Below are 21,733 nucleotides of genomic sequence, written 5' to 3' on the forward strand. Positions count from 1 at the left end.
TTTTGCCCTTATCCAAATGTCAAATACTACATCACAGTGAGGCAAGGCCTCATTTTACCTGTTGGGAGGTAACTCAGTATGACCCTGAGTTTAGTGCCAGAGGAAGACTTTTTCAGGGCACAGCCCTTTTACTATCAAAGCTATAGACCTGTACTTTTACAAATATAGTAAGTAGGCTAGTTAATTTGTGTTCAGTTTCTAGGATTATTAGATATAACCTTTAGCCTTACATTTCTGTTTTGTGGTTATCTAAACCAGTCTGCTCTTGTTCTGTGATCATTTTAGTAGGGAAGGGAAAAATTAGTTCCTCCTACAGCATCTCATCTATTTCTTTTGAGCATTCTTCTTTGACATTGTCTTTTGACCTTAAGCTAAAAGCCTTAATTTACAAAATACCAAAAGTTCATGATACTAATTACTTTCACCCTAGTAGTCTCCATATCATTAGTCTTTATGTCAGGTTAATCCATGTTTCTGAGATTACTTAGCCTACATTTTTGGTCCATGTCTTGGGATCTTGAATACTGCTATGGAGCTAGAAACTTCATTTTTGCATCTGGAAATGCATCATAATGATATTTACCCCTTCCTTTGCTTACTTTGTATGCACATTTCTGTTTGTTAAGATCAAAGTTTCTTACTTTCTTTTATATAATCTAGGTGCAAAAGGTGCAAGAGGATTCCCAGGTGATCCAGGTCCAGTGGGATTCCCAGGGCAAAATGGTACACGAGGTGATCCAGGTCGAGAAGGATTCCCAGGTCCTCCAGGTAGCTTGAAAAGTCATTCTTTTTATAATTTTGACCTCTTTATTACTGTCACTGAAACACAAAAACTGGATTCCAGATACAGAATCATAGAATCTTAGGGGTTGGAAGGGACCTTGAAAGATCATCTAGTCCAACCCCCCTGACAGAGCAGGATCACCTAGAGTATATCACACAGGATGCGTTTTCACTTCTTTTCCCTTCCACGTTCTGACAGTAAACTGTTATACAGAACTGCTGTTTTTCAAATCCAAAAATATTTTCTGCAACTTCTGCAATGATGGAAAGTAACACAGACACCAACCTTTTAAGTTCTGCTTTATAGTGGAAAATTAAAAATGTGACTAAAAATTCATTAAGTACATCTAAAAATAAAGAAATTCAATAACAAGATGTTTCAGATTCTGAATGGAATACACTCAACGTGATGATGCAGAAAAGAAGGAAATACTAGCATTAGTGTTTCTGTTTAACTCTTTCCAGTACTAGTATAAATTATACTTTGATTGTATCAAAGGCACAATACTAGCCACTTACTTGTCCATACACAGTTGTTTCCAAACAAGTTGTTTGCAATGTTTGGTATTTGTCATGTTTTATGCTAGTCTGTAATAGGTACAGATTCAATCCCAGGGCTTCTGTATCTCCAGAGGTTCCAGGATGTCCAAGATGACACATCAATTAATTGCATGTATAGTTGATCTGTTCATAGATAGTAAAGCAGATGAGCCTAAAATAGTGCCACTGCACAGCCATATAAGCTGCAGTGGGTATGCTCAAGGATCAGCAGTCAGTCCAGCAAGAGTTACTGCCAGAAACAGCAGCTTCCCTGTGGTTGACCAAGTTAATTTCATCAAAGAAGCAGGCTTTGAGGTTTTTTCTGCAGCACAATTCAATGCAATTTAATTTAGGAGCTCTTAAATTCTCTCCATCTCTCTTGAGTTACAACCTAAATCATCACAGATACTGTGAAGTGCTACAAACTTTCCTAAATCCGGTGCCTAGGTGCTGCTTTGCCCTGAGGCAGCACACAACCTGAAGTCATTCTCTAGCCTCATCTACAGCATCTGTAGTAGCAAAAGCAAAAGCAAAAGAAGAGTCAACAGGCAAGGGTTGCATTATAAAACATGGCTCTGTGCAGCATAGGGCAAGACTGTGAACCTGTATTTCCCTTGCTAAGCTCTGCAGAGTGCTCTAATGCTAAATTAGGGCTCCTGTACCATTTGGCTCCCAGGCTTCAGGGTGGTCAGCACTCAGGCCAATTTTCTGCCATTTTCCATACTTCCTTTCACCAGTGCTTGGACTTACTTCCAGTTCAAGTCCTGTTTCTCAGGCCACAAGAAGCCTTTCCCCTGTCATTTGTTGTAATGGGGCTTGTGCCTTCCCAGTCATTCACCTACAGGGTGGAGGACAGGGACAATGGCCCTCCTTCATTAAGAGTGTGAAGCAACTGGCATTGGCCCTGTGAGATGTGTGCGGAACAGCAGTGCCCCATCTGGGCAACTCCTCTAGCTCTTCCCAGTTTACCAGTATGCATTCACTCCTTATGTGGTTTTTCAAATTTGACTCCCTGAAATGTCCTGTCCTGCTGTGTATCAAACCAGGTTTTTGTGTACAGGAACTGTTTGGGTTTTTTTCCCTTACAGAATAAGACAGAAGCAACTGTGCCTGGAGCTGTGGATCTTTTATCACCTAGGTACAGGGTATCCTTGAGGGGTCACCTCTAAGTTCTGCCCACTTCCACATTTGATCAAATGTTCTTACAAATGCAACTTGATTTAAAAACATTTATATGACACTTTGTTTTATTCTACAGGTTTCTGCTAAGAACTAGGGGAAATTGCAACATCATCATGCCTTTATGTTATTGTATCTAGAATTTAAAATCCCAACATTTGTAGTGAACTCTGGTTTTATTTATAGGTTTTACTGGGCCCAGGGGAGACAGGGGCCCCAACGGTCTGCCTGGACTGCAGGGACACCCAGGCCTTACAGGAAAACCCGGTGCTTCAGGAGCAACAGGACTGAAGGGCCTTCCTGGTGATGTCTTAGCAGCAGTACCAGGTCCCCGAGGGGATCTTGGGCTGCCTGGCCTCCCGGGGTTGAAGGGCTCGCCAGGAGACCAAGGAGTACCAGGAACTAGAGGTAAAAGCTACTGCAAATTAAGGAATGTTTGAGTACAAGTGTGTTGTAAATGCCTCCAAATTACAGAGATGTGAAAGTAGTAAGAGACTGTGTTAGGACACCTTAGAGGTACTGATTGCATCAACCAGCATCAGCTCCCAGGGTATGATGATCTTACATCAGTTCCCCATCTACCTTAACTGTTAACCAATATGCCTGGCTCCTCCAAACACCTTCAGGAGATCCATTGCTTATGGCCAGCACTGATTGCACTTCATGAAATAACTACAACAGGATACCAAAGAACCAGATTTTACAAATCTTTGTGTCTTCAGATGTACTGTTAATTTTCCCCACGATAGTTAAGGAAATGGTGATGTAGTTATTACTCCCACTTTTTACTTACATACTGCATAATACTGAGATTGTTTCCTGTGCTAGATATTTGGATAGTACATGGCTTTGCAGAATAGTACATTAGTACACTAGTGCAGAATTTGTACATTTTAATTAAGAGGACATAGTGTTAAGTAAATGTTGATAAGCCATTTTACCTGGTCAGTCTTTGGGCAATTAAGAACAAGAAAAAGATTATATTATATTATATACTTACTCATGACTTTAGAGTGTTCATTTTATTTCTTTTATTTCACAGAGCGTAGAAAAACAGTAAACCATTGTTTCTGTACAAAAATCTGATTTTGTCACATTCTGAATTCTGTGGAGGACTGTGGAAAGCACATGTGGGAATTAAGCATCCCCTGCTACACAGTTTCAGTAGTGTTTCTTCACATAGTTAGGACTGCTGATTACCTTCTTGCCCTGTTGTGGAAGTGAGAAGGGAGTAGTCATTTTGTAACTAGCTCAAAGCAAGGAGGTATATCAGTGGAATCTGTTTTAGAGACTCATTATTTCCAATAAAAATTAAAAAAAGACAAAGAAGAGCACCATCTTACTTGAGTTATTTGAAGTGAGAAGAGCTGGTTTCACCTTCAGTAGAGCCCCAGAGTGAAGGAAAAGGATGAAGACAGCTCTGTGGCACTTGACAAATTTGAAAAAAGGCAGAAAAAATCACTAACACCTCTGAAAAGGGGAAGAAATTCAGAGTAAAATATGGATTGAAAAGGAAAAAAAAGTGTAACTTTGTATCTTCTTTCTAAGCATTTCTGTAGAACTAAGTTTTCAGTAATAACAAAAAAAAGAGTACATTGAAAAGAAAAAGCATTACCAGTTTTTCTGTTCTTGTTTTATTTTACAGTTCAAACAGAATGGCTCCAAAAAACACGTGAATTTTTTAAGTCTTTTTTTTTTTTTTAGTTTTTTTGTTTGTTTGTTTTATATGAAGTGGCTAATGATTCCTTTGTGTCATCCTTGCTGCTTAAACTTCTAGACCAGAACAGGGAGCTAAAGCCTGTATTCTGTTGCTGAGAAAACCTTCTGTGACCTCAGTTATAACACTTAACTAGAGTCAAGCCAATGGACCTAAACCTGAATAAAGAGAAGCAGATCCACTTGACCTGGATTTTAACTGCCCTCTGCTTTTGATGTCTGGTACACTGCTGCTTCTCCAACCTGGATGAAAAGCAGGCATAACCTTTTAAATCTTGACACCTCCTTTGCTCTTACATTATGGAGATGTACGTTTTCACCCCGTGCACTACATTGTGTAGAATCGAGGCCTTTTTGCTTGGAAAATTATATTAATCTTATAACAATGCCTTGTAAAGACCTTACTTGAAAATTTCTTAACAGTAACACAAAACCAGAGCCCTTAATGCCTTAAATGTTCCCATTCCTGCCAATTACACTTCAGAAAAGATACAAGAGTATTATTTCAGTGGTTCAGTCAGCTCCTTGATTCAATTCTTAGGAAGATGTATGTGATAAAGAGAGAGATCAGGAATCACAGAATTACTGGGGTTAAAAGTGGAAGAGACCTGCTCTATCTGTATCCACTTGGTACCAAATTGTTCCCATTCATTTGAAAGAGCCAGAACCTTTCCAATCCAAATATTGAGATCAGTACTGGTAATGTCAATTATTTTAAAATTAATGAGCAGTCTTTTAATTTGCTATTCCTGTTCTCATTGAATTTTCAGAGAAAAAAATACTCTGAAAGATACCTACACAGAAGTGATATGTAATAATCAGCTCCCTAAATATTGATGTTCTCTAATGTATGATTATGGTATTTTAGGAGCGGATGGTGGCCCAGGTTCACCAGGACCCAAAGGAGATCCAGGACCGCAAGGTCTCCCTGGTTTGATGGGATTGCCGGGAATACCAGGAACTCGTGGCTTCCCAGGGCTACCAGGAAACCCTGGGCCAGATGGCAGGCCTGGCTCTCAAGGACCTGTGGGTGAGGAAACATTACTGTCCTGTGTCACTCCTCCTGTCAGGTCTCTGTAGCAGGGAAACTGTATCACTTTCCACAGCAAAAAGTTAAGCTTGGGGTTGTGGTACGTGCAATGTTTTAATTCCCAGCCAGGGAAATGACAGTAATAGTGCAGACACTGTGACTACAAATTGTACTGGTATCACACATGGGGAAATAGGGGTGATGATGGTCCTTGCTGGCAGAGCTGCTGTTTTTTCCTTCTGTAGCCATCTGTCAAGCCAGGTCAGAGCTTGCTGGTGGCAGACCGGGAGAAGGAAGCTACCAAATGGGAGCAGTCTTATGGAAAAGGGGCTTAATTCTTGAATTAAAGAGGAAGGGAAGGTCCTGTTGCGACTGGGTACAGAACCAAACTGGTGGCAAAAATGAGATCTATTGATGAGCTGCTTTGTCTTTATAGTAATTTCTGCAGTCCTTTGCTGAAAAAAAAATCCTCATTTCCCACCCTCAACATGTAGCTGGTAGGACAGCAGTTCTCTCCCTCTTGAGCTACCTGGTAGGAAATCATCATGTACGTCCAAACGCTTTTTCATCTCCCTGTTTGCATGTTCACATGGCAGGTCCACCTGGTGCTAGGGGAGAAGATGGTGAACAAGGTTTTCCTGGCCCCGTGGGCATGAAAGGTCTGTCTGGTGACAAAGGTGAAGCAGGTTACCCGGGATTACAAGGCGTACCTGGCACAACTGGTCCCCCTGGCATAAGCGGAATGGGTGGCTTTCCAGGAGATAAAGGTGAGCTCTGGACAGCTGCTCTGGAAATAGTAACATTGCTTAAAGCCGTTCTGTGCTGAGATGAACAGGCCATGTTCTCTACTGGGCTAGCTCTGATTAAAACTGAAGAATTAGAGTCATATGCCTAATACATTCCAAAATCACTGTCTGTTTTCCCCTGCATTGTGCTTGCCAAAATGCTAACTTGTGACTTGCAGCCCTGTGTAGAAGGGCAATCGATGTTTTATTTCTCCTTTTAAAAAAATATTTTTAGAAGGATTTACTCTTTCCCCTCTCCAAAAGTCTTTCCATTGTCCCAGTCCCAACCAGCTCACAGGGAAATTAAAGAGATGTTTCCCCAAACCTTTGCTTTGAAGTTTCTTTAAGCTGGCAGTTGTGTATTGAGCAATGCCAGACACAAGACCTTGATGTTGACTTTTATCAGGATACTAATCTTATGTATAGAGAAGGTGAGATTCTCACTTTCCAGGCTCAAAAACCCCATGTCCAATGAAAGTTGGCTACATCACAGGAGAAGTTTCAACAGGATTCAACTCCATGTGGAGCTAAGTTAAACACAAGGTGGGGTGCATGCCTAAGAAAGCATGTTGCAATTTCATCAGTTGAAAAGACAGGACTTTTTTCCTAGGACAGCTCAGGAGCACTGATTAGCTCTTATTTGATGGGGATGGTGATCTGTTTGTTAGCATGACCCACGTGTTTAGAAAGGTGAAGTACAGGAATTTTTTGTGACAAAGGACCAGCCAGTCCTAGACCTATGATTTGTATTTCTACACGTTGACACACAGACTGACTAAAAAGCTTGCATGGAACTGGGTACCTTTCTCTAGTCTACCTGTAGGAGAGGAGTTGAGATGTTTCAGAAGAAGACACTAAATTCTGGTAATCTTCACAACACCTCCTCTTGGCCAGTTGAGGCAGCTCAATGTACTCCTGCTCTTCTTGACCACTCAGAGCGCTTAGGTGCCTGATCTAGAGCTGCAGATTGCCCTAGGCATCAAGGCACACAAAAGCAGGTGCTGCTGCACTGAAGTTTTCATACCATTTAAGTCATGCATTTAGTCACGCGTTCATATTTATTAAGTTTGCAGAAATCTGAGTGAGGTAACAGTTCTCTTCCCTTTCTTTCTTCAAAGGTTCAAGAGGTTCACCTGGCATTGATGGTTTCAAAGGCATGACAGGCCTAAAAGGAAGACCAGGCATCAAGGGAATCAAAGGAGAATTTGGCTCGTTTGGGCCTCAGGGTGATAAAGGCTCACAGGGCTCACGTGGCTTTAAAGGTATTTGCTTATGGGTGGCATCAGTATGTTTGCTTTTCACAGCTGGAAAACTATTTTACAAGGACATAAAGGCAAAGACGACACATTTTTCTCTTGGTAAATTTAGCTCAGACATTACCCCACATATTTCACACATGGGCCTCTGGGCAAGAGGCCTGGATTTTAGGCTCAGGGAAAGGTTACCTTTTAAATCTTTGTATCTTTAGTTGGAGACAGATGTCTTATTATTCAGCTGAGTTCAGACAGTGGCAACTCTGGGCATGTGCGTATTTTAACAGCACCTTTTCCCAAGAAGCCTACGGTGTTTGGGGGAAAAGATTCAAATTTTGCCCCAGTTGCACTGCAAAGGCACCAAAATATTCAGAAAACCAGGCAATTAAGTAGTTAAAAGTCAGAAATATATCAGTTGATATCAGGCAAATGAAAACTGTAACTCTGTCCTCTTTTATATATTTGCATACAATTATCTGATACATTACAATGATCTTTAAATACATGCTTTACCACAAGACCAAAATTTTCTTTCTGAGGACCCAGAGGTAGGTGCTTAATAACAACCAGTTTGCAAAAAGGTTGCAAAACAGTGGTCCCAGTAATTCAGGGGAGGTCTGAGCAAAAAGCAAGTGTGAAAACAGTCTCTGCAAAGAAAACTGTCAATGTACTTCTTGGTGAAGCAGTATAAGACAGTGCATAGGAGCCAAGTCTGAGAGGCTGGCCTGTCTCTGCATCCTGCAAAGAACTAAAGACAGCCATTTGGGTCCTTTCTTCAGGATATTATTTGGTGACTGGTGTCACCCGTAACCTTCAAATCAAGAAAAGGAACACAATAACTGGTAGCAAATTAAAACCCTTTATTTCACCCAGGGTTTTTTGACTGAGAGTTTCCCTTTCACTGGAAATAACGTACTTTTCTGCACTTTCTCCAGTATGCTTTTTGTTTTTTTATAAACAATGACAACTAACTGATCTGCTGCGAGGTAAATTATCTGTCACAGATGAATCTGGGTCCAGCACCCCAGGATTGTATGTACAGAAGTTTAACACAGTTTTGATGTTTTCTTCTGCTTGACTGTTCTGCTGACACATTGTATTTATACAGATAACTTTTTATGCAAGTGGATTTTCTATTACTTGTGCAAGATCATCTGTCAGTCCCTTTTTGCTGAAGTTACTCTTCTGTTTGCTTTCTCCAGCACAGTGCCACCAACTAGCTTTTTGTAACATGGTTGGTTTTTACCCGTAGGTGACCGTGGGGATCAAGGACCCCCAGGAGAGCCCCCAAAGCTCAAGCCCGGCATGATGATGGAAGTTAAGGGTGAAAAAGGAGATGCTGGAGAAAGGGGCACAAAAGGATTCTTTGGCTTAAAAGGTCAGTATTCACAGCAAAACAAAGCAAGCACATTCATGAGGGTCACCCAGCAATGTTTCACGGAGCCACCCCCAAGGAAAGTCTTGTGGGGTTATGTCACACACGTGTGCTGCCTCTTTGTCCTAGCACATCATGATGCCATGTTTCAAGAAGGCCACTAGCAGGAAAACTTTCACACAAGCAGCTGCGTGTCAGCCTTCCCGACTTTAATAGTTTAAGTCTTCTTTATTTTTCTTCTTCCTTGCCTGCAGGTAGCAAAGGAATGCCAGGCATTCCTGGAAAGACAGGGACTCCTGGGTCTCCTGGGCATCCGAGCTACGTGGCTGGTGTCAAAGGGGACATTGGTGCAAAAGGGCTGACAGGTCTGAAAGGGTATCCTGGTCCAGCTGGTTCTCCTGGTATCAGAGGCTTCCCTGGCACCACAGGAGGCAGGGTGAGTTCATGCCTGTGCGGGAATAAGGGTATCCTTGTGCTGGCATTCTGCTTCTCTAGGGAGCAGCATTCACCTCTTGAGATTGTTCTGAACAGCTACAGTGCAAAGACAAAAATGCAATAAAAACTGAATAAATAGATCAAATATTTTTGCTTGATCCCTCCAACGTCCATTAAGCAGAGTCCTTTCTTTTCTTATTGGGAGACATCCAAATTTCATGCATCAGCTTTTGCTGATGTCCTCAGTTCCTTCTAGGTCCTTGATCCTGTTGCTGTAGCTGTTGGTAAAAATTATTCTCAGTGCTGGGTTTATTCTTCCCTTTCTCCCAGGACTGATCATACCACTGCCAAAAATTACTCACTGTCACTCATTAACAGTAAAAGGGTTTAAGAATCTCAGCTCCCACAGGGTAATTGACTGTGATTCACTTTGGCTATAAAACTGTGCTGGAAGAAAGAAACTCTTACAAAAGACTTGACAGTAGATTCAAAGGTATCACTTATGTAAGAGATCCAACAACTATGTCCCTTCCTCAGGTAGCTTTGCCTTTAGATTTCAGTAGGACTTTTTCCTAACCGGGGACAGCAGGACTCACTACCATATATGTGTAATAAGATGTTCTCAATTTCAGACTTAGTCTTCACGTACATAACTTGGCCCTTGGCTAGTTTAACTGATTTAGTTTGACTGGGTTCAGTCAAATGACTCTAAATTACAAAGTACTACAGAAACTCAGAAACGATAAGTTGAATAGCTTCTTATCAATATTTACAAACTGTGCTGATTGGAAGGTGGAGTAAATCCTCATCCTCATTAACTGATACCTGTTTTCAATCATCTGACAGGGAGAAAAGGGTACTCCAGGAATTTCAGGCCGTTTTGGTACTCCTGGCTCACATGGTGAAATAGGTGAGTTTGGTCTCTTATCTGAGCTCTCTTTGTTTTCATTACCCATCAAATGCTCACCTTTAAGTTCTGAAGAGTCTTAGGAGGTCTTCAGTCTTACAGAGTCTTCATACAGTCTTACAGAATGATACTGTAAATGTAGGAGGCTGTGAAGAGGTTAATGCTGTTAATTTCATGCAACATGTACTGTCCATGAATAAATCCATCCATGGCAGGGAGGATGTCAGTTCTAGTGACTGTTTGTTTTTCTTTCTTTAACTTACTCCTCTTTTATTCTAGGAAAATAATAATTAATGAATTTTGAGTTGAAGGTTGCAATTCCCTCAAAACAAGAACAGGAAATAACTGTTGAAATTCAAGCCTTACAGCTCATGTGTTCATTTTTGCTTGAAATAGGTGAGCGGGGAGATACTGTAGACTTACCAGGAATGCCAGGCCTGAAAGGGGAAGTTGGTGTGCCAGGCTTAACAGGTACCAGTTTCAAAGTTGTTCTGGGTGTATTACTTTTCACATACTAAAGTCCACAGAGGAAGGGAGGGAGAGCTTACCATGGGCTTTTGATGGCTGTTGAACCTGTGCTTTCATGACAGCCCCTGAAGAGATTCACCTATTCTTTATTGAAATGAGTATGTGCTCCATTTACCTCTTCAGCTGAAAGTACAGTTACAGCAGTAAACAACAGTCACTTTCAACTCCAGTAAACATTTCTGTCTAATTTTTTGCCATTGGTGATAAAAGGAGCAATATCAGGCTGTGATTATGCAAGATGAGATAGCAGAGTCAGGTCAATTTTGACATGGGCTAGTTAGGTACTGTATAAAAATCTCCCTGCACATGCAGCACACTTGGAACATCAGAGTCGTATTCCACATAATTTGGGGAGTGCTTTTAAAAACAAATTTAATGAAGATTTGGCCAGCATGCTGTTAGATTGCTATTCATTCTCCCTGATTATGCAAGCACTCTGACTAGAAGAATGTCTTTATGTGGCAAGACCAGGATCTATTCAGTAGCCAAGTTCACATTACACTTGTTAGCTTAGTGTTGTATAGACATTGTTAAAATAATATACTGGGTTTGTGGTTTTCCAGGCATAAGAGGAGGCACAGGACAAAAAGGTGAAGGTGGTGATCCTGGTTTCCCTGGCATTGATGGCCTCAAGGGCACCCAGGGTGTCCCTGGCTCAGTGGGACAGCAAGGTAAAATATTCTCTTTAATGATCCAAAGAATAAAACTGTTTTAAGAAGAGAAAGAAAAAAATATATCTTTTTCCCTTGAAAGAAAGGAATTAAAGTATTCTAATACTGTCTCAGTACTACAAGGAGGTGGGCTTTTCAATGCTCTTTTCTGCCAAAAATTAAGTCAATATCCCTCAGGACCCAGTCACTCGGGCCTTTGAGCCAGGCTTGTTGGCCAACTGCACAAGAGTACTGGGGAACAGATGTTAGGTTCTTCTCTGGCTGGATCATAAACTCAGAACTTAAGAACATGGCTAATGCTCTCTCAGAACAGTTGCTCCACGTTTCTCATAAAATTACAGGGCTTAGAAACTCCAGCCATTCTGGAGCAGTTTTGGTGGGTACCTCACTAGGAAACAGTCCTGCCTTTCCTCCAGTCCGAAAGGCAAAACAGATGCTGCAGAAGGGGAAATGTAGGTGAACATAAATGAAATTACTTATTGTAACTGGCAACAGAAGTAAAATTATCATTTTAATAAGAGGAGCCCACGGTAGTTTTGAGGTTGTCAGAAACCTGAAGTTTGTAATAAATTGTTCTGTTACACCTTGCTTCTCCTGCCTTTGATCTCTTTCATTTTCTTCCACTTGGATGAGTGGTGCAGTGTCATACAATGACATTCAGAGGGAAAAGCCTTCATTTTGCTACCTGGGAAAATGAAGGTAGCACAAGTCTATGTTTTGGGCTACTGGTTTTAAGGACACTCATGAGCAATGATTCACCCTTGTCACGCAGGTTTGCCAGGACTGGTTGGCCCCCCAGGGCAGCAGGGAAGCCCTGGGACTCCTGGATTGCAGGGTGAAAAGGGAACTCCAGGCTGGCCTGGCTTACCAGGACAAGCAGGTATTCATACAACTTCAGCTACTCAGTCATTTCGGCATGAGCACTTGCTGTTGTTCCTTTGGGGTAAAGAAGAAGAAAGGGGGCTTTTTGCAGTTCAGAGTGGCAGAGTTGTCTTTGGTAAGCATTTATTGCTCATAAAGTCCAGGTGCATTAAAACCTACATGGTTAATTTCCAATTTAGGACTTCAAAAGGACTGGCATCTACTGAGCTCACTTAAACTGCTGATGACCTTCTTCAACCAAGAAAGCAGTTTTCGGGAAATACTTTCATTTTTCATGACAGCTGGAAGGAAAAACAAAAACAAGCAAACAACAACAAAAAGAAACCTAACATGCAGGAAGAGTAGTGTTTTATAATATGGCGTTAGATAGCAAACAATATACTTGCCCTATGTCATAATTGAAAACTGTGAACTGATGCAATGTCTGGTTTTAAGAATAAATTACTTACGGATCAGACAGAATTCTGCTATCAAAATAGAGGTGGAAATTTCAAATGAAGCTGTTTGTATCACAGAATACAGACTCTCATTGGTTGCCACCTAATTCCTTTATATGTTAAGTTAGCAGACTTTTTTTCTACAGTACAGCCAGAAATTGCACTGCTCTGAGTAAGATTAATCTATCTGAACCTGCATCAAATCCAAGCTAATATAGTTATGAAGGCTGCCTTCATAGACAGTGAAGAGCAAGACAGATTCTTATTTTTATGAAGGTTGAATTGTCCTCCAGAGCTCTGGCTATTGATTTGAGATACCTGTCTAGCTTTAACATCATGCTTAACACTTTGACAGGTACAAATAGATGGGATAAATTTTACCTGTAACAACAGCAGCAGCAGCTATTAGACATTTTGTTAGGGTCTTGTTGGGTTTTTTAAATGACACAGAGTGAATTTCTCCTGAAGAGAGTTTCATTATAATCACATGTAGAGCCTACAATTATGCCATCATTGTCTTGGTTAGAGTATTTTTGAAAACTAAATGGTTATTAAAAAAATTGTAGTAGCAAGACTGGAACTAATGGCATGCTACCAGACAGATCAGAGATATTTAAAAAAACATCTTATTGAGTTCATTGGATAATAACAAAATTTGCCAGTCACAAAACCATGGTGTGGTGTATTTCACAATAAGCTTATTGTAATGCATTAATTTGCATATAATACTCAAGATTTTGACAGAGAATAGTATTTATTCAGGCATTTGAATTTTCTGCCCGGGAATATATTCAGACACATAGAAACTATAATGTTAAACATAAATTTAATTTTAAAACAGGCTTACCTGGCTCAAGGGGAATCGGTGGACTGCATGGCTTACCGGGCACAAAGGGCTTACCAGGTTCACCAGGTAAGTGAGACTTTTACTCTGCCTGTTCATGGGTACAACACTGTGTTGGCTGCAAGTTTGGTCGCTGAGATCTTTGCGGTGTCACTTCCTTAACTGTGTCATCCAAAGCCCAGTGTGGAATTGCCTCGTTATTGTGGGCTCTGGCAAACAACTTCATACACGGTGTGTTGCCACACAGGTGAATTAGAATACAATTTCAAATGATTATTTATTTCCTCTTATAAAGTTAAAGCCTCAAGGCCTTTTTTCCCCATGATGAGCCATTTTTTTCAATGTATTTAGTAAATCCACCTGCTCCATACATGTGTGTTAGCATGCTGATACATTGTTACATGCAGAAACATTTCAGCTTTCCTCTTAATTTTTAAACAACTCCACAACAGGTCCAGATGGCTATGGCCCTGCAGGTTTCCCAGGTGCAGTGGGTGACAAAGGGGAAGCAGGAGAGCCGAGCAGAGTGGAAGGCAGCCGCGGACCTCAGGGTCAGAAGGGAGACAGAGGTGTTCCAGGTTTGTATTCCAGAGAATGGGATCTACTTATTTGTTTCAGTTGCGGGTGTTACACTTTTCCAAGCATAGAGTTGCATAGGAGAGCTCCTGATGTGGGGAAGGTCACTGTTTGGGGTCAGAGCTCAACTAGTCCCTCCAGGACAGCTTGGGTCCTTCCCCATGGTAACAGCATCTTGCAGCACTTACTGAGCTCTCTGCAAATTCCAGATGCTACTCTCAGCGATCAGCTCCCAAAATATTTGTAATGAGGCTCCAGTTACACAAACACTATGAATGGTCTGTCTTTCTTTTGGTCATGAATCCAACAATATTTACCTTCTTCTGAAAGCCTCACTGTCCATCAGTGTGCAACTGTGCCACTGATCCCTCCTGGGCTCTGTTTCTGTGCATAGTGCTTTACTCCTACCACCCCCCCTGGTGCAATGTCAGTGTACAGCCTTCCAGCTCAAACCCACCTTGTCATAGCCAGCTGCACTTATCTCAGGATGGTTCACCACCAGTTCTTCTCCCACCAGGGAGCCACCAGGCTGATGTTATGGATTAATCAACTAATGACAAGGGTTTTTTAAAAGGTTTTCCAACATTTTGGCTCTGAATGGACTGGCATAGTCCATTCAGATCTGACTGTCTTCGCCTACTTGGTTCAATGGTTCATTACTATTTTGTGTTACGCTTTGTTATTAACCTGCTGTGCCATCTCAAACACCATTTAGAGATTTATCAAGCCCTGGAGGAAACAGATATTACTCTAATCTCATGTCTGTCTGGAAGAACTTTATTTATTTATTACTTTAATTAATAATAAAAAAGAAGGTTTGTGGCTTCCTGACAACCTGAATCTACATAAAAGAATAATCTGTCATTGGTGGCAAGATTTTTGTCCACTTAACACTTCTCATCTATAGAGAACTTGCTGGATTCAAACTTTTGGTTTTAAGTGACCCCAAAAGACCCTAAGTGTCTGTGACCCCTGGCCGCGCAGGGCAGAGAAGAACAAAAATGCTTTCTCATCTGCTTCAATATACCTGGGATATTTTGAGTACTTCCTATCTTGAAATAGTACTTTATCTGGCAGGCACAAGAGTATTAGCATTCCACACAGTGAGATGTAATGAGCTACCCAGAGAGCTTTGGCACAAAACTCTCATTTGGTTCTTTTTAAGAAAAACCTCCACAACATAATCTGAAAAAAAAAATAAAACAAAAATCAGTGGGAACTGCAGGTGTTTTCCATTTTAAAAATCACATTATTTATACATAGTCTGAGGCGAGTCCTTATAATTGCAATTGTGCATTTTCCTTGCAGTACTGATTATTTCTTCTCTTCCTTTCAGGAGTCCAAGGACCCTTTGGCATTCCTGGGCAGGAAGGATTTCCCGGGCCTCCTGGGATTTCAAATATATCAGGATATCCTGGTGATAAAGGCTCCCCAGGTCTAGACGGAGTGCCAGGTAATTCATGTTTCATTCCCCTCAGAGAACAATAGAAGACTAAGTACTGGGTTAGCAACAGCGGACATTGTTATTTCTGTCTTGATTCAGGAAAATATTCCTATTAAAAGCAACACTACAGTACATTAAAATTGTCAGCCAGAGCTAATGGGACATAAAATATTAGGGATAGACCTCTGGAAAGCAAAAAGCAGTGTTGCTTCAGGTTGTCCTGATGACAGGGTTTGATTTTCATGCAAGTAACAGATTTAATAATCCAGAATTCTCTTTACAGCTTTCAGAAATGTTACGCTAATTTACTACTTTAAAACCTGAGGGTGGTGGCAGACTTGCAATTCTGTGGAATGTTTTCTCAATAATTTACAAAATTTTCCTATGTGAAATTACCATGCAAATTAAGTTACACTGGGAAGCATTAGCTCTTCTCTCTAAAAGTCCGTGCTATGAGCCTGCCTCTCTCACACATCGGCAAGAACTGCTCTACATCTTGCTGTATTTAGAAGCCGATACACCTATTGCTTGTTAGACTGCACAATCATTTCAAACTTTAGTGCTTCTGTGAAGGGCTTGTAGCAGAAGTTGCAGGTGTCCTACCATCACCTTTATATGTTGCATGGAAATTTTTATGTAAATTGCTGGCTGAGAACCAACAAAATACCAAGGTTTCCAAATGGGAAGAAGAGGTTAGTTGGCTTAACTGCATCCTGATTCCCACTCCCCCAGCAGTCATTGGATTAAAAAATGACAACAGAAGCAGTCAGGAGAGTGGGAACAGGAACACTATCTCCCAGACAAAATGGTGAGGCAGGTATGGCTGTGGCTCACTTACTTTGCCACACGCATCTTGCGTTTGTATCCACCCATGATCCAACTTCAGCAGACAACACAAGAGATGCCCCACTCAAAACCCTAATTAGTAAGTGCTTCGCTCTTCAGAAACAAAGTCCAAATGTCTTCTTAGGCAGCAGAGGTAACTGAAGAGCAAACTGCCAGTTTTAGCTTCAGGCAATATGTAATTCTGGAAAAAGTGGCTGTTCCCATAATTCCCAAGACAGCATGAAGTAGTTACTTGTATCTAAATGTTCAACTGAAGCACTAGAATACACAGAACAGTAAGTCCTTGGCTTATTTACCACCTGGTACTGAGTCAGGTGCTTGCTGCTCTCTGATTTCTCTCTAATTTCTTGGAGAAATGGGTATCAAGCAGGGAGACACCTAGTGAATGTGGGGCATTTGCTGGGGAAGGAATAGCTCACTGAGGGCTGTATCTCAGCAGGCACCCCACTTTTGCTGAACTCTTGCTAGAAATGACACTGTACTCTGTGGCAGCTCCATGCCCTAATTCCTCTGCCATCTCAGCAGAAGGGTGTGCCAGCCTGAGACCTGGAGCAGGAGCACTGAATAAGTCTACCAGGGAGCTAAGCATTAGCTCCCCACCTAAATTAAGGAAATTAAACCTGGTGGGATACAATTAGACAGTACTGTTATTTTTTTTTTTTCCCTTCTGACCAGGTCTTATGTATAAACAATTTACAAATTAGATGTGCTCTAAACAGGCTATCCAGGACTACAGGGACAGCCTGGAGTACCAGCTCCACCAGGCAGCAAAGGAGAAAGTGGACCAACAGGTATGAGTGGAGAAATTGGCCAAAAAGGAAGTAGAGGTGATCCTGGACCTGAAGGGAGACCTGGAGTTCCCGGGTACCCTGGACCAAAAGGTAAGAGTGGGAAATGCTGATCTTAGCTGTGGGCAGGGGAACCTCCTATGCTACAGCAGCTTTAGTAACGTGACTTTTGCTCTCGATCCATGTTGAAATGCAATAATGCCACCTCTCATTTTGCATTCAAGGTCGTAAGGGTGAACAAGGTGTCATTGGCTTTATGGGCACAGTAGGATTTCCAGGTGATTTAGGACCTATTGGACCCAAGGGGGATAGAGGACTAACTGGTAAGTGCAGTCTGATGCCTAACTCCTTTCTAACCTACTCATTTTGCAGCTCCACAGGGCTGATCTAACTGGCCCTGCTTTGAGCAGGAGGTTAGGCTAAATGATCTCCCAAGACCTCTTCAACCTGCACGACTCTGTGGGACCCCTGGCAAATTTCAGTTGGACAGATGCCTGAATTTAACATGGGCGGTCAACTTTTTGCCTTTATGAATTTATCTTGTATGAGGTGCCAAACTCCAAAATCAGAGCCACTTTCAGGTTTATAAAAAAAATAATTCCTTGTCTAAAGTAATCCTCCAGAGTAGACATACTGGATATTTAGAAATATCTTTAAAATCCTTCACTGTATCTATACCATCAAGTATTTGTGTCTCCCAGAGCCCTACAGAAGATGGTGCAGCAGCTGAGTTGTTGGCTGTTTCGGGGGAGCTTCGCAGCTTCCTGTGCCATAAATGAGGGAGCATGGGCATAATCCATTTCCTTCTGCTTGTCTGTGTGCTCTCCAAGAGAAGACAATCCCCATACTCACACATGTTCTCCCATTATAATAAATATGGCTGCTGTACCCAAGGTGGTGAGTTGCAGACCACAGTCCTTCTCCCATATAGGCAGCCAAGTAATAGCAACATATCTGTGGATGAAGGAACATAGGAAAATACAAGGGGATATTTTTCATCAAACTATCTCATCTTGCCTCTTATTACAGGCTTTCAGGGCCCTCCAGGCTCTCCTGGGCTGCCTCCTCTTCCTCCAAGGCTGGTTGCTGAGCAAGGTTCACCAGGTCCCCGTGGAAATATAGGACCTCAAGGAAGCCCAGGAGATACAGGACCTCAGGGTCCACCAGGTGATCCAGGTAAGAATCAGATACTCAGAGTGAAAACTCAGTTCCCCTTAGCAGAGTGAGGCCACCAGAGCACTGCACTGACTCTCTTTAAATTCTGTAAGTCAGAAAGCCGAGTCAAATTTTGGTCTTTCAAAGCTAGGGCTTGGCTTGCCTCCTCCTCCTAGCAGGGGAAACTTTGACAACACTCTCATAGCCAAATGTGAGGAAATGTGCACATCCTCATGGGGGTGCTATCAGCCATGGGAATGTAGCGTTAGTCGTGTGGACCTTGTGCAGTGTACCTCTCACTACTAGCCTCATCAGATATGTGTGGTGTCAGCAAGAGTGAAAGATTAGGGTTGCAGGGCTGGTGCAGTTTTGACCTAAGCAACCTTTTCCAATGAAGTCAATGCTCTTTGCCTGAGGAAGAACCACAGGGACTTGCCTTTAGTGTAAATTGATAAACCTGGCAGATGGGACCAAACATGCAAATAGAGCACATATTAACAAAGTGGGTAGCATGCTGGTGTCTCTGCAGTCACTGTGCTTATAACCATTGTTGGTGCAAGGTTTCAGAGGTTCACCTGGAGAGCCAGGACTCCAGGGCAGGGGTGGCATTCCAGCTCCTCCCGGTTCCAGAGGTGAACAAGGATCAGCAGGATTTCAGGGTCCTGTGGGATTTGAAGGTAAGAGATGTTGCACAGCACTTCTTCCCTTTCTCCTATTTCACTGCCATAAATTGTTCTCTAGTTACTAGATCACTGGATAGGGAGGAGAGAGAAGGTTTCTGTTTTCACAGCTTTTTCACAAGGGACAGCTAACTAACTTTTACCAGAGTTATCTTAAAGCAATATTTTTGGAATGTTTGCTAGATCTAGATGTCAGTCCACTGGTGAGTTAGTCTGTTTTGATCTGAGTGTGTTTTTATATCGGTTTTCTCTGAAGTATTTCAGCCTAGTGATTTTCTAAAAATTACATTCATGGAAAAGAACGGTTTGGCATGTGATGTTTGGATAGATGATGTTTAGGGGAACTTATTTGTAAAAGAAATACCTATGTCCTTAACCAGACAAAGAGCAGAATGATTACCATCTTAATTAGCTAAGTAAACAGAGAAGAAGTTATTTGCAGAGCATAGTTTTAACCGCAGAAAGCAACTGCAAGCAGTTTAAAAAAAAATCATTGGTTAATCTTGAACTAAGAAAAAGTTTTAAAGATAAAGTATGTTCATCTGTACTGAACCAAGTATGCTCAACTTAATTAGAATTTTATATGTGACTTTTCCTGCTTCTGATAGTGAAATGCATCATCTTAGAAACCAAGGAGCCTAATCCAGCCCACATCTACTTACAAAACAACTGCTGCAATCCTAGAACTACAGCTCTTTTAACAATAACTTACAACAAGAGGCATCATGCAATTAAGCTTTGTCTGTCAGCAGCTTAGCTGGAATATCAGCTTGCTGTGGGAGCATGAACTTCAGTTGTTTTCTGTCTTTCCCCTCTGCTGTTCTAAGGTCAGCCAGGCCGCCCCGGCAGCCCCGGGCTGCCAGGCATGCCAGGTCGCAGCGTGAGCATGGGCTACCTGCTGGTGAAGCACAGCCAGTCTGATCAAGAGCCCATGTGCCCAGTTGGCATGAACAAACTCTGGAGTGGATACAGTCTACTGTACTTTGAAGGACAAGAGAAAGCACACAACCAGGATCTAGGTATGTGCGGGTATTGCTGGGAGCCACCTCAATTCCATCTCTCTGGATGAAAAAGAAAAAAAGAAAAAAAAAAAAGAAAAAAAAACCAAAACAACTCAACTAAATAAACAGAATCTAGAGAAAGCTGGGACTTCAGCAAACAGGTTTGGCAAACACCAAAATGAGAAGATAGAAGTTCTATGTCTGCATGGAGTGCCACTGAGAAGGCTCCTGCAAGTCACTAGTGCTATTCAACTGCTCTCTCTCCCATGCACCTACCAGTGTTGGTGACTCCAATTCCCAACACACACTGTACTTTTCCACCTACTTCTCTCTTCTCTTACCCAGCAGGCTTCTCTCAGTCCCAGGAATGTACAGTGGTTTTACTGTCAGTCCCTGGGATGACAGTTTTTACTTGTTCAGAGTGAGTGAAGCTAACAAATTGAGGTAGGAAAAACTAATAGCTGCCTGTAAAGCCAGCAAAACATTCTGGATTTCAGGGTTTTACTGACAAGTGCTTGGGAAAGAGCAGGAAACTGAAAACGTGCATTGTCTTCTGTAAGAATGATTGCTGTAATTTCTTTTTTTTTTCTTCTTTTTTAACAGGGCTGGCTGGCTCATGTTTGGCTCGTTTTAGTACTATGCCATTCCTCTACTGTAACCCTGGGGATATTTGTTATTACGCAAGTCGAAATGATAAATCCTACTGGCTCTCGACTACAGCACCTCTTCCAATGATGCCTGTGGCAGAAGATGACATTAAGCCGTATATCAGTCGCTGCTCAGTTTGTGAGGCCCCAGCTGTGGCAATTGCTGTCCATAGCCAAGAAGCTTCTATTCCTCACTGCCCTGAAGGCTGGCGCAGTTTGTGGATCGGATATTCCTTCCTTATGGTATTTGCTCTCCAGTGTCACACTGTGTGGCACTGGGTTTTAAGTCTGAGTCTTAAATACTTAGATAGAAAGGCTGCTCTGTTTCAGATCCAGGAACACCAAAAACATGCATCATACTGGGGAACCAGGGAACTACAGAACTATCTTCTAGGAAGCAGAGAGGAGAAACAAAATTTCGGTCAATTGCAGAGAAAATTGCCTCTTGACAGACTAACATCTGGAGGAGTTACTTTACGTACACCATAGAGCTTTGGAGCAGAGCACAGAGACAGCTATGGATTAGCAAATAAAATTGCACTGACAGTAGCCTACAAAGCGTATTCACAGCTGAAGATTGAGAGTTACTTACATACATCACTATTAAGTAGCTGATCAAGGGGGGGAGGGGAGGAAATCACAAAATTTGTATCCTTCTTTTAGAAACTTGCAATCATTGGTGTCTGGTTGAAGATTTAGAAGCTAGTGTCTTTCACCTAGTCTGGAAAGGGAGACGGCCTCCTCTTGTTTCTAAAATTTAACTTCAGTGTTTGTATCTCTCATAGCAACAAGAACTGAGCTGTATATGCTCAGTCATATAGGATCTCTTAGATCCTGTCATAATTAGGAAATGGGATGGTACAGAAAAACTTAGCGTTAGGTGTGCAGTGGAAGACCTACTGAAGGGCATGACCTGCTTTTCTTGCAGGCCAGATCACATAAGCACTGGAGGGCTTAGCATGGTTAAAGAGCAGCTAGAATGTGTCAGTGAATGATCTGACAGGTGCTCATATTTCTTACTTGCTTGATGTACCCGAGAGGCAAAGCCTGCAACAGTGTGCCCATGTTGTTGACTCATTAAAGATTGGACTGAATGATGCAAGGTAGGGGGGGAAAAAATATTTCTCTAGAAGAAAACATAGAATAGCAATAGTCAAAATCCAAAAGCTTTAACTTTTCAGAAAATAAGGTAAAAGGAAATCTGCTATTTTTTCATTTAGTTACAGAAAAC

The 21,733-nt window shown here is 41.8% G+C and overlaps 1 protein-coding gene across 3 annotated transcripts in view; it reads left to right on the top strand.

Moving 5' to 3' along the window:
- Positions 1-21,733, top strand: part of COL4A2 (collagen type IV alpha 2 chain) — a 144,282-nt gene that overhangs the window by 118,807 nt on the left and 3,742 nt on the right. For 2 of the 3 annotated variants that reach the window (XM_051615916.1, XM_051615926.1), the window contains exons 28-47: positions 661-768; positions 2,689-2,910; positions 5,087-5,248; positions 5,845-6,015; positions 7,152-7,295; positions 8,539-8,664; positions 8,916-9,097; positions 9,943-10,006; positions 10,400-10,474; positions 11,095-11,202; positions 11,975-12,082; positions 13,363-13,434; positions 13,818-13,943; positions 15,278-15,394; positions 16,951-17,112; positions 17,244-17,342; positions 18,049-18,195; positions 18,735-18,851; positions 19,682-19,873; positions 20,459-20,745. In XM_051615916.1, the coding sequence (XP_051471876.1) occupies positions 661-768; positions 2,689-2,910; positions 5,087-5,248; positions 5,845-6,015; positions 7,152-7,295; positions 8,539-8,664; positions 8,916-9,097; positions 9,943-10,006; positions 10,400-10,474; positions 11,095-11,202; positions 11,975-12,082; positions 13,363-13,434; positions 13,818-13,943; positions 15,278-15,394; positions 16,951-17,112; positions 17,244-17,342; positions 18,049-18,195; positions 18,735-18,851; positions 19,682-19,873; positions 20,459-20,745 (2,789 nt within the window). The remainder of the gene's footprint in view (positions 1-660; positions 769-2,688; positions 2,911-5,086; positions 5,249-5,844; positions 6,016-7,151; positions 7,296-8,538; positions 8,665-8,915; positions 9,098-9,942; positions 10,007-10,399; positions 10,475-11,094; positions 11,203-11,974; positions 12,083-13,362; positions 13,435-13,817; positions 13,944-15,277; positions 15,395-16,950; positions 17,113-17,243; positions 17,343-18,048; positions 18,196-18,734; positions 18,852-19,681; positions 19,874-20,458; positions 20,746-21,733) is intronic. The other variant, XM_051615936.1, reaches the window with a different exon arrangement.

The sequence above is a fragment of the Apus apus genome, chromosome 1 (assembly GCF_020740795.1).
Source record: "Apus apus isolate bApuApu2 chromosome 1, bApuApu2.pri.cur, whole genome shotgun sequence".
Taxonomy (NCBI): Eukaryota; Metazoa; Chordata; class Aves; order Apodiformes; family Apodidae; genus Apus; species Apus apus.